Source organism: Callorhinus ursinus, unplaced genomic scaffold (genome assembly GCF_003265705.2).
Source record: "Callorhinus ursinus isolate GAN/ISIS: 27379988/994484 unplaced genomic scaffold, GSC_fseal_2.0 scaffold96, whole genome shotgun sequence".
In the NCBI taxonomy this organism is placed as follows: domain Eukaryota; kingdom Metazoa; phylum Chordata; class Mammalia; order Carnivora; family Otariidae; genus Callorhinus; species Callorhinus ursinus.
The window spans coordinates 362,556-373,871 of NW_027397158.1; the positions used below are offsets into that span (position 1 = coordinate 362,556).

Below are 11,316 nucleotides of genomic sequence, written 5' to 3' on the forward strand. Positions count from 1 at the left end.
TCCTCCGCCATCTTGCTCCGCCCCCCTCTTTTTTTTAAGATTTTATTTATTTGACAGAGAGAGAGAGACAGTGAGAGAGGGAACACAAGCAGGGGGAGTGGGAGAGGGAGAAGCAGGCTTCCCGCCAAGCAGGGAGGCCGATGTTAAAGGGGAGATTTTAAATACGTTCCCCGAGATGCTTTTCTATTGAGTTACAAATTACATTTGTTAATCATTTAAAGTGAACCATTCAGAGGCACTTAGGATATTCACAACGCTGTGGGGGCACCTCCTCCATCTGGTTGCACAACCTTCCATCCCCCAAAGACCCTCCTCCAGCCCCTCCACCTGCTTCCTGCCCCAGGGGTTTTGCTGTGGCAGGTCCACGGAGGGAGTGTCCATGGGTCAGCTGACCTCCCTCTGAGGCTGAGAAACATCCCCTTTGCTGGAACCACCACATCAGGGCTCATAAACCCCCTGGGTTTCTCCATTCATCCACTGATGGGCTTTGGGGTTGTTTCTACTTTTTAGTTAGCGTGAACACTCATGTACTATGTTTGTGGAACTTTTGATTCTTTGGGCCGTACACCTAGGCATGGATTTGAGGGTCGTATTTTATTTTTCTTTTGAGGTTTTGAGGAGTCACCCTAGGTACCCTCAAGACATAAGAGCGAATACACGAAGACAGCTAAACGGCATCCTTAGCACATGATGGGGCTCCCACTCTGTGACTAACTGAAAAATTGGTAACACAATTCCTTCAGACCCTTGCAGACTGAAAATTGACTGTAACAGAGAAAAGAGCTACAATGTGCTCATTTAGGGATTTAAAAAATGCAAAACAGGGGCACCTGGGTGGCTCAGTCAGTTGAGCAAGTGACTCTTGTTTTGACTCAGGTCCTGAGTCAGAGCTTGGGATCTAGCCCCACATCAGCTCTGCGCTCAGTGGAGAGTCAGCCTGAGATTCTCTCCCTCTGCTCCTCCCCCCCACCCTCTCTAAAATAAATAAATAAACCTTTTTTAAAAATGCAAAACTGAACACACCCCCAGTGGATTTACGTCTGTGCCAGGAGTCACTAGTCAGTCTTTTGTCATTTGCAAGGACAATGGGTGTGAGTGTTCACACGCTGTGTTATCTAACCTCCTAGCAGAACACACTGACCCAAAGTCTGCCTCTTTGGCATAAGGATCATTTTGAGTGTATTATCTTGAGAACTGGCACATGCAGGAGAAGCCCTGAGAACAAAGCAGCGTTGCCCTATAGAAAGGGAATCTGCACGTGCAGGGAGCCTCCCTTGTGTCAAGGAAGAGGGTGAATCTAAACCACAGGAGACCCTCACAGGGGACGCAAGTCTCGCTGGCCTGCTTTTCCTGCCCCCCCAGGCCTGCCCCACAGCTCTCGCTCTTCAGCTGAAGATGGTGTTGAACCCCAGGTTTAGGTCACTTCGGGGTTCCCTGTTTTCCCTGCTGTCTCCCTTGCATCACGAGGTGCACAGGTTGGTAAACTCCTGTTATCTTTTCCTTGCTACTCCGTCTTGTATCACAGGCTCTCAGCCAAGAACTCAGAAGGGTAGAGGAAACCATTTTCCTCCCTACATGGTATGTTTGGTATTAAAGTTTTTCTGAGGAAGGATGATGGTTTCGTGATTCCTCAGGACTTCACACACTGCAGAGGGTGAGCTGCATGCCGTGGGAGCTCAGCCTAGGAGGCAACTGCGTGGAATCACGGGGCTCCCTGGGATTCGGGGGCCGAGTACCATGACCTCTAAATGCCACCAGGCTTCGCTGCTCACGTCCTACTGGGCCCCAGGCCAAAAGTTCTTTAAAAAGCATCAAAGATCAGTCACAACATCTGATTAGTGTTATGGCATCTTACGAGCTGTGAACAGACCACAGCTTCCCCATTTGAAGCACAACGGCCTGCTTGGCTTGGCTGTGGCACTGTGGGCAGTGGGGAGGCCCGTACAGGGCCTGTGTCTGGACAGCCCAGGGTTCTTTGTCCTCACCCTGCCTGAGCTGGTGTCCAAATCTGCTCACAGTCTTTGATAGCAACCTCCCGATGGCCTGGGGTCCCGGCCTCTCTCTCTTCTTGTCCACAGTTGCTTAACTTCTTATTTTGGGCTAATGGCACAGAAGAGTCACGGAAGGATGTGAAGAGTCTCCCAGGCGCTCCTGCCTGCTAACACTTTGCTGATGGCAAGGTGGGGAAGCTCCTGAGCCCAGAAGGCAGGGCGAGCTCTTTGCACTGGTCCCTGTCCTTCCGCTGTCCCCAGAGGCACCTGGGCCCTGGGTCCTTTGTCCCCTCCAATGTTTGGCGAGAACTCAGTCTTCCCTGGTCTTTTGGAGAATGTTTCCTGGGTTGACTCTGCAGTTTTCCCTTGACTGGAGTGAGTTCATGAATTTCTGACAAGAGTGCCCCAGAAATGCCATGTGCCCTTCTCTTTGTGTCCACTGGGGGCTCATGAGGGGATTTGTCTGATGATGGTGATGGGAGCCTGGACCCCTCCATGGTGATGAGTGACTTGGGGGAGACTTTGAGACCCACTGATGCGGTTTCTCCCCAAACATCTCCCCACCAGCGTCGACGTCCATCCACACAGCTGCGCTGCAGCCCCCCACTGTTGTGTGTGCCGTGGAGGATTCTCTCCTGGGGGGTCACCCCTGGGATTCTCCCATGAGGAAGAACTGCCCCTTCCTCCTGAACGTGCATGTGCTTGATTGCTCATTTCTTTTCTTTTTCTTTTTTTTAAGATTTTATTTATTCATTTGAGGGACAGAGAGAGCATGAGCCGGGGGAGGGGCAGAGGGAGAAGCAGACTCTTCGCTGAGCAGGGAGCCCGATGTGGGGCTCGATCCCAGGACCCTGGGATCACGACCTGAGCCGAAGGCAGGTGCTTCACCGACTGAGCCACCCAGGCACCCAGTTCATTTATTTTCACCAGTATAAACTCGCAGATATTCACATTCTAAGGCATAAAATCCATTTTTTCACTTCATTGCTCAGTTGTCCTAGAGTTGGCCAACCTTCCAGTTGGTTCTCCCATTCTTTCAACAAGTCTCCCTTTTCCTGAGCACTTCCTACTTTTTAGCACACAGGATGTTCTAAGCTCCTTTTGTATTTTTTGTGGGAATCAACCACTTCTCCAGGGACCTCAGATCACTGTGCAGGATAACAGGGTGCAGACGCTGAGGGCCAGACTTTGTGAGTCACAGTGAGAAAAGTTTTCTCTGCACCGTGGCGAAGAGGAATGTGTCTCCTTTCCTCCAGCATCTGCGTGGTTGCACGTCCACGCCAAATCCCTGACCCACGAGGCAATCACTCCGTGCAGTGTAGAATACGGATTTAACTTTACCACCTTCCCACAGGCTGCCCTGCTGTCTCAGGAAGGCGGCCGTCCTCACCCCAGAACTTGGAGAACCCGCCTTTGTCACACTGAATTCTCACATGTCTCTGGGTCTATTTCTGGATTTTTGCTCAAGATCCAACTGTTGTCATTGTCGGGCTCTGCAGAGACTCTTACGGTCCTTTTTCTCTGAAAAGGTTTCGTTAGGTTGCATTTGCCACACGAATGCTCCTGCATTGGTTTGTCTCTCCCCGGGACTCGGCTCTCTGGAAACTATTCCCGCTTTGCCTGCTTCCACCACTTCTTCTCTGACCCTTTATTCATTTGATCATTTTCGTGCCCTTGGATGTGCGCCGCCTTCCGTGATGTCCTTTACTACCTTTCCCTCTCAGTCTATTCTCCCTTGGACACTGTGCAATTTATTCTCTCTTTAACTAACAGACTGATTTTAGAACAGTTTTGGGTTTGCAGTAACACGGAGGGGGAAGGACTGAGAGCCCCCACGCACTGCACCCTCCTACTGCCACCCACATGCGGAGTCCTGACGATGAACACCTCCCAGTAGCACAGTAGTGCGGCACGTGCACTGCACTTGATGAGCCCACCCTGATGCACCGCTGTTACCCAGAGCCCAGAGTCTGCGTTGGGCTCATCCTTGGTGTTGTGCACTGTGGGTTTTACCAAATACATTTGTATCTACCATAACATAGCATACACAGTGGTTTCACTGACCTAAATACCTCTGTGCTCACCCTCCCCCAGCCCCTGCTCACCCTCCCCCAGACCCCCAGTCCCTGCTCAGCCTCCCCCCAGCCCCTGCTCACCCTCCTCTGGACCCCCAGAGCCTGCTCACCCTCCCCCCAGACCCTGCCAACCACTGATTTTTACTGTCTCCCTAGTTCTGCCTTTTCCAGAATATTATAGAGTTAGGATCACACAGTGTGTAGCCTTTTCAGATTGGCTTCTTTCACTTAGTAAAATGCATTTAAGTTTCCTCCATGTCTTTTTGTGGCTTGATAGCTCATTTCTTTTTGGCACAGAACAACATTCCACTTTCTGGATGGACCCCAGTTTATTCATCCATCCACTTACTGAAGGGCATCCTGTTTGTTCCAGTGTTTGTCAGTTACAAAAGAAGTGTACAATATTTGGGTGAATACCAAGGATTGCAATTCCTGGATCCTATGGTAAAAGTGTGTTTGTGAGAAACCACCAGGCTGTCTTCTCTCCCACGTCCCCCCCCCCCGGCCCCCCCCCCCCGCCACAGTGAGTACTGCACCTCGTCAGCATCAGCACTGGGGCTATCAGGGGTCTGGATTTGGGCCATTCTAATAGTCATGGTATTTACTCTTTATTTTAAAAATAATTTTTTCTCTTTCCCCATTTGCTTCCTGTGTTCAATCAATTTTTTTCTCATAACTCCGTGTTTGGCCCATTGCTGTTCTGAGTTCTGAACCTGTGATTCAAGGTGGTACTTTAGACCCTCAAAGGCTTGTAAGAGTTTTATTTTCTGTGGTTTCCTTTTGCTTCATAGTTGTTTTTAGGAGGTAGGGATGTTCTTCAGTTACTTCTTATGAATATTTGCTTCCTGATTTTCTCAGTAACTCTAATTGGGTTTTACTCTCCTCTCACTGGTTTGGTGATACTGGATTCCTCCAGCTACGGGCGCCCCCACCTCGGCAATCCCAGGGTGACCAGCACTTGGTGTCCACTGTTGGTGTTTGCTGTGTGTGTGGGAGGAGGGCTGGGGGTCCTCCGGGACTGCACCCCTCCACAGTCTCCAAGCCTGGGTCTGTCCCTCCATGGCGGGGCTCGAGGTGGACTCCACCTTCCGGTCACACCCCTGTCCCCTCTTCCTGGCCTCTGCAGTGTCCCTAGGAGGTCCCTGCTCTGTCCCCCTGGTTCTCTGCTCAGGGCTGGGGTCACAGGGGACACTGGCCCCATACCAGATGGCGGCCCTTTTTCCTCTGGTCCTTAGTTGTCCTCTGTCTCCCAGGAGTGGGGGGTGCACTTTGCTGCATGAACCCCTCCTCACCTTGGTGTGGGGTTTGCCGTTGTCACCCCACCCCACATGGCCTCACCATCCACTGGCACCTTCTCCCACCTCTGAGCTCCTAACTCTGCTTCACATGCCCATGTCATTGAGTCTGGGGCTCCCCGTGGCCAGCCACATCCTGAGGACCCCAGAGTGGGTCCCCAGAGTGGGACGCTGGACCCCAGGGGTGGGGCATCCGGACGGACGTCCTGCTCTGCCGTGAGCTAGATGCACCCTGTGTACCCTGGAAAGGTGTGGAGGCCGATGGCGACCGGAGGACACAGGTTGGGGCCTGGAGGACACGGGTTGGGAGGCCGATGGGCTCCATGGGGTGTCCCCCCGACACCAAGCAGCTGGAGCCCGTGTGAGGCAGTCACACGCCCCAGGAGCAGGAGGGCACAGACAGTGCATTATTCCCTGCGTGTAACCGTGCTCATGGTCAGGAGGTCGAGCTCCCAGGCTTCGGGGACACAGTCTTCCCAGAAGCCACAAAAGCATACGTCCTGTGCTGTTTTTGCCCCTTGAAGATGCATTTTAATGTTTCCCGCTCTTACTGTGTTCTTCCTGTCTCCTTTTCCTCCACAAGGAGCTGGGGGCTGGACACCACACGTGTCAAGCAGGGGCCAGTGGCTGCAGCTCGACCTCGGGGACAGGGTGTCGGTCACCGCGGTGGCCACGCAGGGCGGGTACGGGAGCTCCGACTGGGTGACCGGCTACCTCCTGATGTTCAGCGACAGCAGCAGGAACTGGAAGGTGTACCGGCGCGAGGAGAGCATCGCGGTAGGTCCCTTCACGTGACGCGAACTCCCGGGGCCCCGAGAGCGCCTTCCCTTCCCGGGCCAGGATCTCAGATCCACCGGAGGAGCAAACCACGTCCAAATGCATGACACGTGAAGATCCAGTGAGCGTCAAGGAGCGGAATGGTTTTATAGCATAGGAACAACTGAACAAAACCTTTCTGCTCTGGTTTCAAGCGGGTAGCCCCACGGATAACCCGCCCGCGCTCTGCATGGCCTTGCGGAAGCTGCCAGGTCACCGAGCGCTCCTCATGAGCACAGGAAGTGGGTCCTGGCCCTCCTCCCTGACCCGGGGCTCCTGACGGACATGAATGACCCTCACGGCCGGCATTCGCAGCAACCGCCACACGAGGTCTGTAGGGCTTGCCCTGCGTCCCACAGCCACGTTCTGTGGCAAATTGTTTTTGTTTGCTCCACCTTTGTGACTTTCGGAACGTTCACCACAGACCGTGTCCCTTCTATTGCGTGATTAGTGAGGTAGAGTTTGTGCGACCGTGCGGGGTCTGGCCAGGGCGTGAGGCAGCGGGACTGTGAGCCAGTGGAGACAGTCCAGGACCCGGTCCCACTACACATCAGCAAGAGGGAAGCCACAGGCCACTGAAACTAAGTGTTGAAGGAGCAGCTCAGGCAGAGGTCGGGTGGGAAGACGCTGTTCTTTCTCACGTAAACCACAAAAAAGGTTGGTTTGGGGTCACGCAGGCCCAGGTGCCCCTAAGCCCCTCCTGTGACGTCCACACCCTCTTTCTCTACCGGAGGCCGCACCTGCTTGTGCAGCGGGGCTCGGCCGCGTCTACTCAGCCTGTCTGGGATAAGCCGGTTCTGGGCACACGCCCAGCGCTGTGGCCGTGAACCAGCAGACAGCGTGTCCACCGGGATCTCAGGGCCACAGCGTCCCGCTTCTATTAGCATAACGCAGGTCAGCCCTCAACCCCATAGACCAGGCTTCACGTTGTCAACACCACTCAGAGGAAGAAAAGGGAGACGCCGTGAGGTCCTGTGTCCCAGGCTGGGACCCGGCAACTAGGCAGCATCCCCTGGCTGCTCGTCTCTGGAGCAGGGGGGCCCGACCGATCCCACACGGTGACACCGGGGTGGGCGGAGGGGCTCAGGCTGGGCAATGAGAACACCACAGACACCGGTCTCTCTGTGGAGACGGGACCCCTCCCCAGCCTGCAGACGTGCTTCTCACTGCTCCTCACAGGTGGGGGCGAGACCTCTCACGGGGGCCCCGCTGGGCCAGGGCTGCACCCTGTGACCTCGTTCAACCTCAGTTAACTCCTAACCATCCCAGCTGCTAATGAGTCAGGCTGGGGGTTAGGGCTTTGGAATATAAATTCTGGGAGGACGTGATTTGCCAATGCCATTTACCTTTTCCCAGCCACGACTGCGTGGGCCCCTTCGTTATAAAAGATGCCTTTTATTCATGGCTTTATTTGTTAAACATCCCCTAAAATTTACCATCTTAACAATTTTTAAGTGCGCGGCTTAGTGGCACTGAGCACATTCACACTAAGCACCATCTCCAGAAGTCTCTCATCCTCCCAAACTGAACTGTCCCCATGAAACACTGACTCTCCAGCCCCTGGCGCCCACAATTCTGCTTTCTGTCCCTTTGAATCTGACGACTCTCCATGTCCCATGTGAGTGGAATCCTACACTATTTGTCTTCTGGTGACTGGCTTAATTGCAGAGCATGATGTCCTCAGGGTTCAGCCTTGCTGAAACAGGTGTGCGAATTCGCTTCCTTTTTAAGGCTGAGTCATCTTCCACTGTGTGCATGGACCACATCTTGCTCATCCATTCATCTGTCAATGAACACTTTAGCTCTCGGGGATAACGGTGCTCTGAACACAGGGGTGCAGATATCTCATGAAGACCCTGCTTCCTCCTTCTTTGGATGTGTGCCCAGAAGTGGACTTGCTGGACCATGTGGCGATTCTGTGTTTAATTTTTCAAAGAATCCCAAACTGTTTTCCATGCGCAGCGGCTGCGCCAGGTCACATTCCCCAACCCCCTCCCACAGGGACGAGGGCTCCAGTTTCCCCAGCCCTCACCACACTTATTTTCTGGTTTGGTTTGGTTTTGGGGGTAGCCATCCTACCGAGTGTAAGGTGGAACCTCGGGGGCTCTGATTTGCATTTCTGATGGTGAACATCTTTTCTGTGCCGTTGGCGCATCTTTGGAGAAATGTCTGCTCAGATCGCTTGTCGGTTCTTTAATCAGGTTGTTTGGTGTGGCCGAGCATGGGAGCTCATTATGCATTCTGATATCAGCCCCTCATCAGATACGTGATTTGCAAACATCTCCCCCACTCCACAGGTCGTCTTTTCACTCTGTGGATCGTGTCCTTGGATGAACAGAAGCTTTTAATTTTGATATGGTCTCATTTGCTATTTTTATTGCCTTAATTCATATTTAAACAGGTTACGCCAAAGTAATCTATCCTTAAGAACATCAATAAAGGAGTAATTACTATTTTATATTCTAATCTGGGTGCGTTTCCTGTTTAGCTTTCTTTTAACCTGAGCACCCTTTACTTTCACAGAAGTGAGTCCCACGAGTCGATAATTACTGGGACCAGCCTGTTACATTCACTTAAAATAGAGCGGCTAACACTGGTGTTTCCAACACCGGCAATTAGCTGCCTTTACAATGAACCAACATTTCATTAGAGGTCTGCCCTTCCCATGAGCACTTGCTTTAGATAGGAATTGTGAAGTCAGCACTAAGTAACGTGTTTACTTTTGTTACCCGAAACAGTAACACTCTTGTTGATGAAAACAACATGCTTATGATTACCGCCACAACCATGTTCATAGATCTCTGACTTTTTAGATTGTTTTGCTGGCGTCCCTGAGGTCCAGTTGAGTTCCTCCTTCAGTCCCTGGGCTCTCTCAGGTCCAGTGGGCTGGGTTCGCCCAAGTCTGTCTGTTGCTGGTGCTGCCCTCAGGCCGCGAGCCTCAGTCCGGGGACCCTCGGGCAGGTCCAGTGGACACAGCTCTGCTTTGTCCGCAGGGGACCCGAGGGCTCCCCCCATGGCAGCCCCCATGCAGGCCGGCCCCCCAGCCAGCCCCTGTCCACCTGTCCTTGCCCCGCGGCCCCCACAGAACGCAGGCTCCCATCGGCCAATGGACTTTAGTGTCCGCACGCGGGGTGCCACCCGTGTCATTTTGTGAATCCTCTGAGAGTTCGCTGTGGGGTCAACCACCAATCTTAGAAAGAAGACTCACCCTGTCAGCTCCACTCGTCCCCTCACCTGTTCAGGTGTGCCCCTGGAGAGCTGGGCTCACTGCTGCCTGCTGACCACCCAGGGGCTGTGCCCATGAGAACCCCTCTGTACTCCGCACGGATCTTCGGAGCCACGATTTCTCACACGAGAAAGGTCGCACACATGCTTCTGAACCTGACGCATGAGGTGTTCAGGGCTGAGGGTGTGGGCTGCATCCACGCTGCTTCCTTAATTTCCCAAAGATCTGCAGTGTGTTAAACTTCAGTCTTGTCTTTTACGTGTTTGCTTGAATCGTTGCAAACTTCAGCGGCTCCCGTTGAAGACATTCAAGATGCACTTTTACAAGAACTACCACGAGTCAGTAACGTCGGAAGATGGCGTGGCCCATGTGTTGGTGAGACAGACCTCAAGGAATTTAACAGCTAGTTGGGCCCAGCTGGCCTGGGTTTGGGGTGGGGAGGGCAGCTCCTCTGGGAGGTTTCCATGGTCCTCTCATCGTCTGGGTCGGATGCAAGGCAGAGCTGAGTAATCAGTCACGTGGCTGTCTGTCCAACAGGGCTTCCCTATGACCATGTTGTCAGAGCAAACGCCGACCTCCACGGAGTTGAAAGACAGACCTCACAACACGGAGCGGCCAGGGCGCCCGGGTACTCCCCTCTGGAAGCCACGGGACAAGCTGTAGAAAGTTGTGGAGGCAAGGGGGCTGGGCCACCAGCTCAGGAAGGACACGGAATGTTCTCCCGTCTCTGAGACAGGTGTTGGGCCACATGCCCGCCCAAGCTAGAAACGGAGGCGGTGCTACCTCTGGATGATCTCCTTGAGGAAATTGTTCAGCAGCACTGGGAGGGCGGCGCCCTGGAGACTGGAGAAAGTGGTGCCTCCTTCTGGGGACAGACTCGGACTGGGTCTCCCTCTGGCGAACGGCTTATGAAAGAGGAAGACAGATTGAACACTAAAGGTTTCAGGATTTGCCTGCGCAGGGGTCCTGGTCCTGCGCTCTGAGAGGCTCCCTGAGCAGAGCACAGCAAGGCCCATGGGCCAGGGGCACCAGCACCACCTGCAAGCTTGTCAGAGATGCGGCATCTCGGGTCCCACCTCCTGCCTCCTCACCAGCAGCCACGGGCCCCGGGCAGCTCCGCGCACACACAGCCATGAGCACTGTGCCCCACACGCTGTCCCTGGAGCAACCCTAGGACAGGTCAGGGGCAGAACCCATGGCACTTCAAAAGGGTGACGCTTATCCGTTGAGTTTAATAATAAAATAAAACCTGGGCTTGTATTTTTATAACACAGAGAGAGGCTTGGGTCCAGGGTCAGTTCTGCTGCAGGACAAAGTGAGGAAATTCCTAGGCCTGCCTGGTGCTCTGAGGACCTGAGCAGCGGCCCACGCACCCCGAGAGCTTGCTCGGTGAGCACAGACGTGGAGAAGGGAGAAGCCCCATGTGAGGTCAAGGACGCGAGATGAAGAGGGTTCGGGAGGGCCGGAGCAGGACACAGGCTGGGGGGCCGCCGCTCCCCGTGGCCGGCAGGCCAGCCTCTCAGAACGAGGTGACCATGTCACCATCGGTACGGACGGCGTCAACGCCTCCCCGGAGTGGGATGTGCTCATTTCCCTAGAGACTGTTAGGAGGAGATGGTAAATCAGCTCATTCCCTGCGTCTTTTAATGAGCTTGAGATGATTGCCATCTGGGAGCAAAGCTTGTCTCTGTTGCTAATTATGTGAATGACTCTGATTGTGCTAAAGTAGTTCCCTTCCTCTTTGCCATGTGAAAGGATAGAGAACGAGCAGAAACATGGCCAGTGCTGAGCTGCACGGGGGATGAACAGTTTGAAATTCTGAGCTGAGAGAAGCAAACTCAACGTGATGGCGAGGAGGGATTTTAGATGGAGAGGAAAGACCCACACCGTGCGGGAGGGACAGACAGACGAGG

General features: G+C 53.7%; 1 protein-coding gene across 2 annotated transcripts in view; it reads left to right on the top strand.

Annotated features, from left to right (window-relative positions):
- LOC112836267 (contactin-associated protein-like 4) overlaps positions 1-11,316 on the top strand; it is a 164,518-nt gene that overhangs the window by 52,208 nt on the left and 100,994 nt on the right. For both annotated transcript variants that reach the window (XM_073888824.1, XM_073888823.1), the window contains exon 3: positions 5,945-6,138. In XM_073888824.1, coding sequence (XP_073744925.1) covers positions 5,945-6,138 — 194 coding nt within the window. The remainder of the gene's footprint in view (positions 1-5,944; positions 6,139-11,316) is intronic.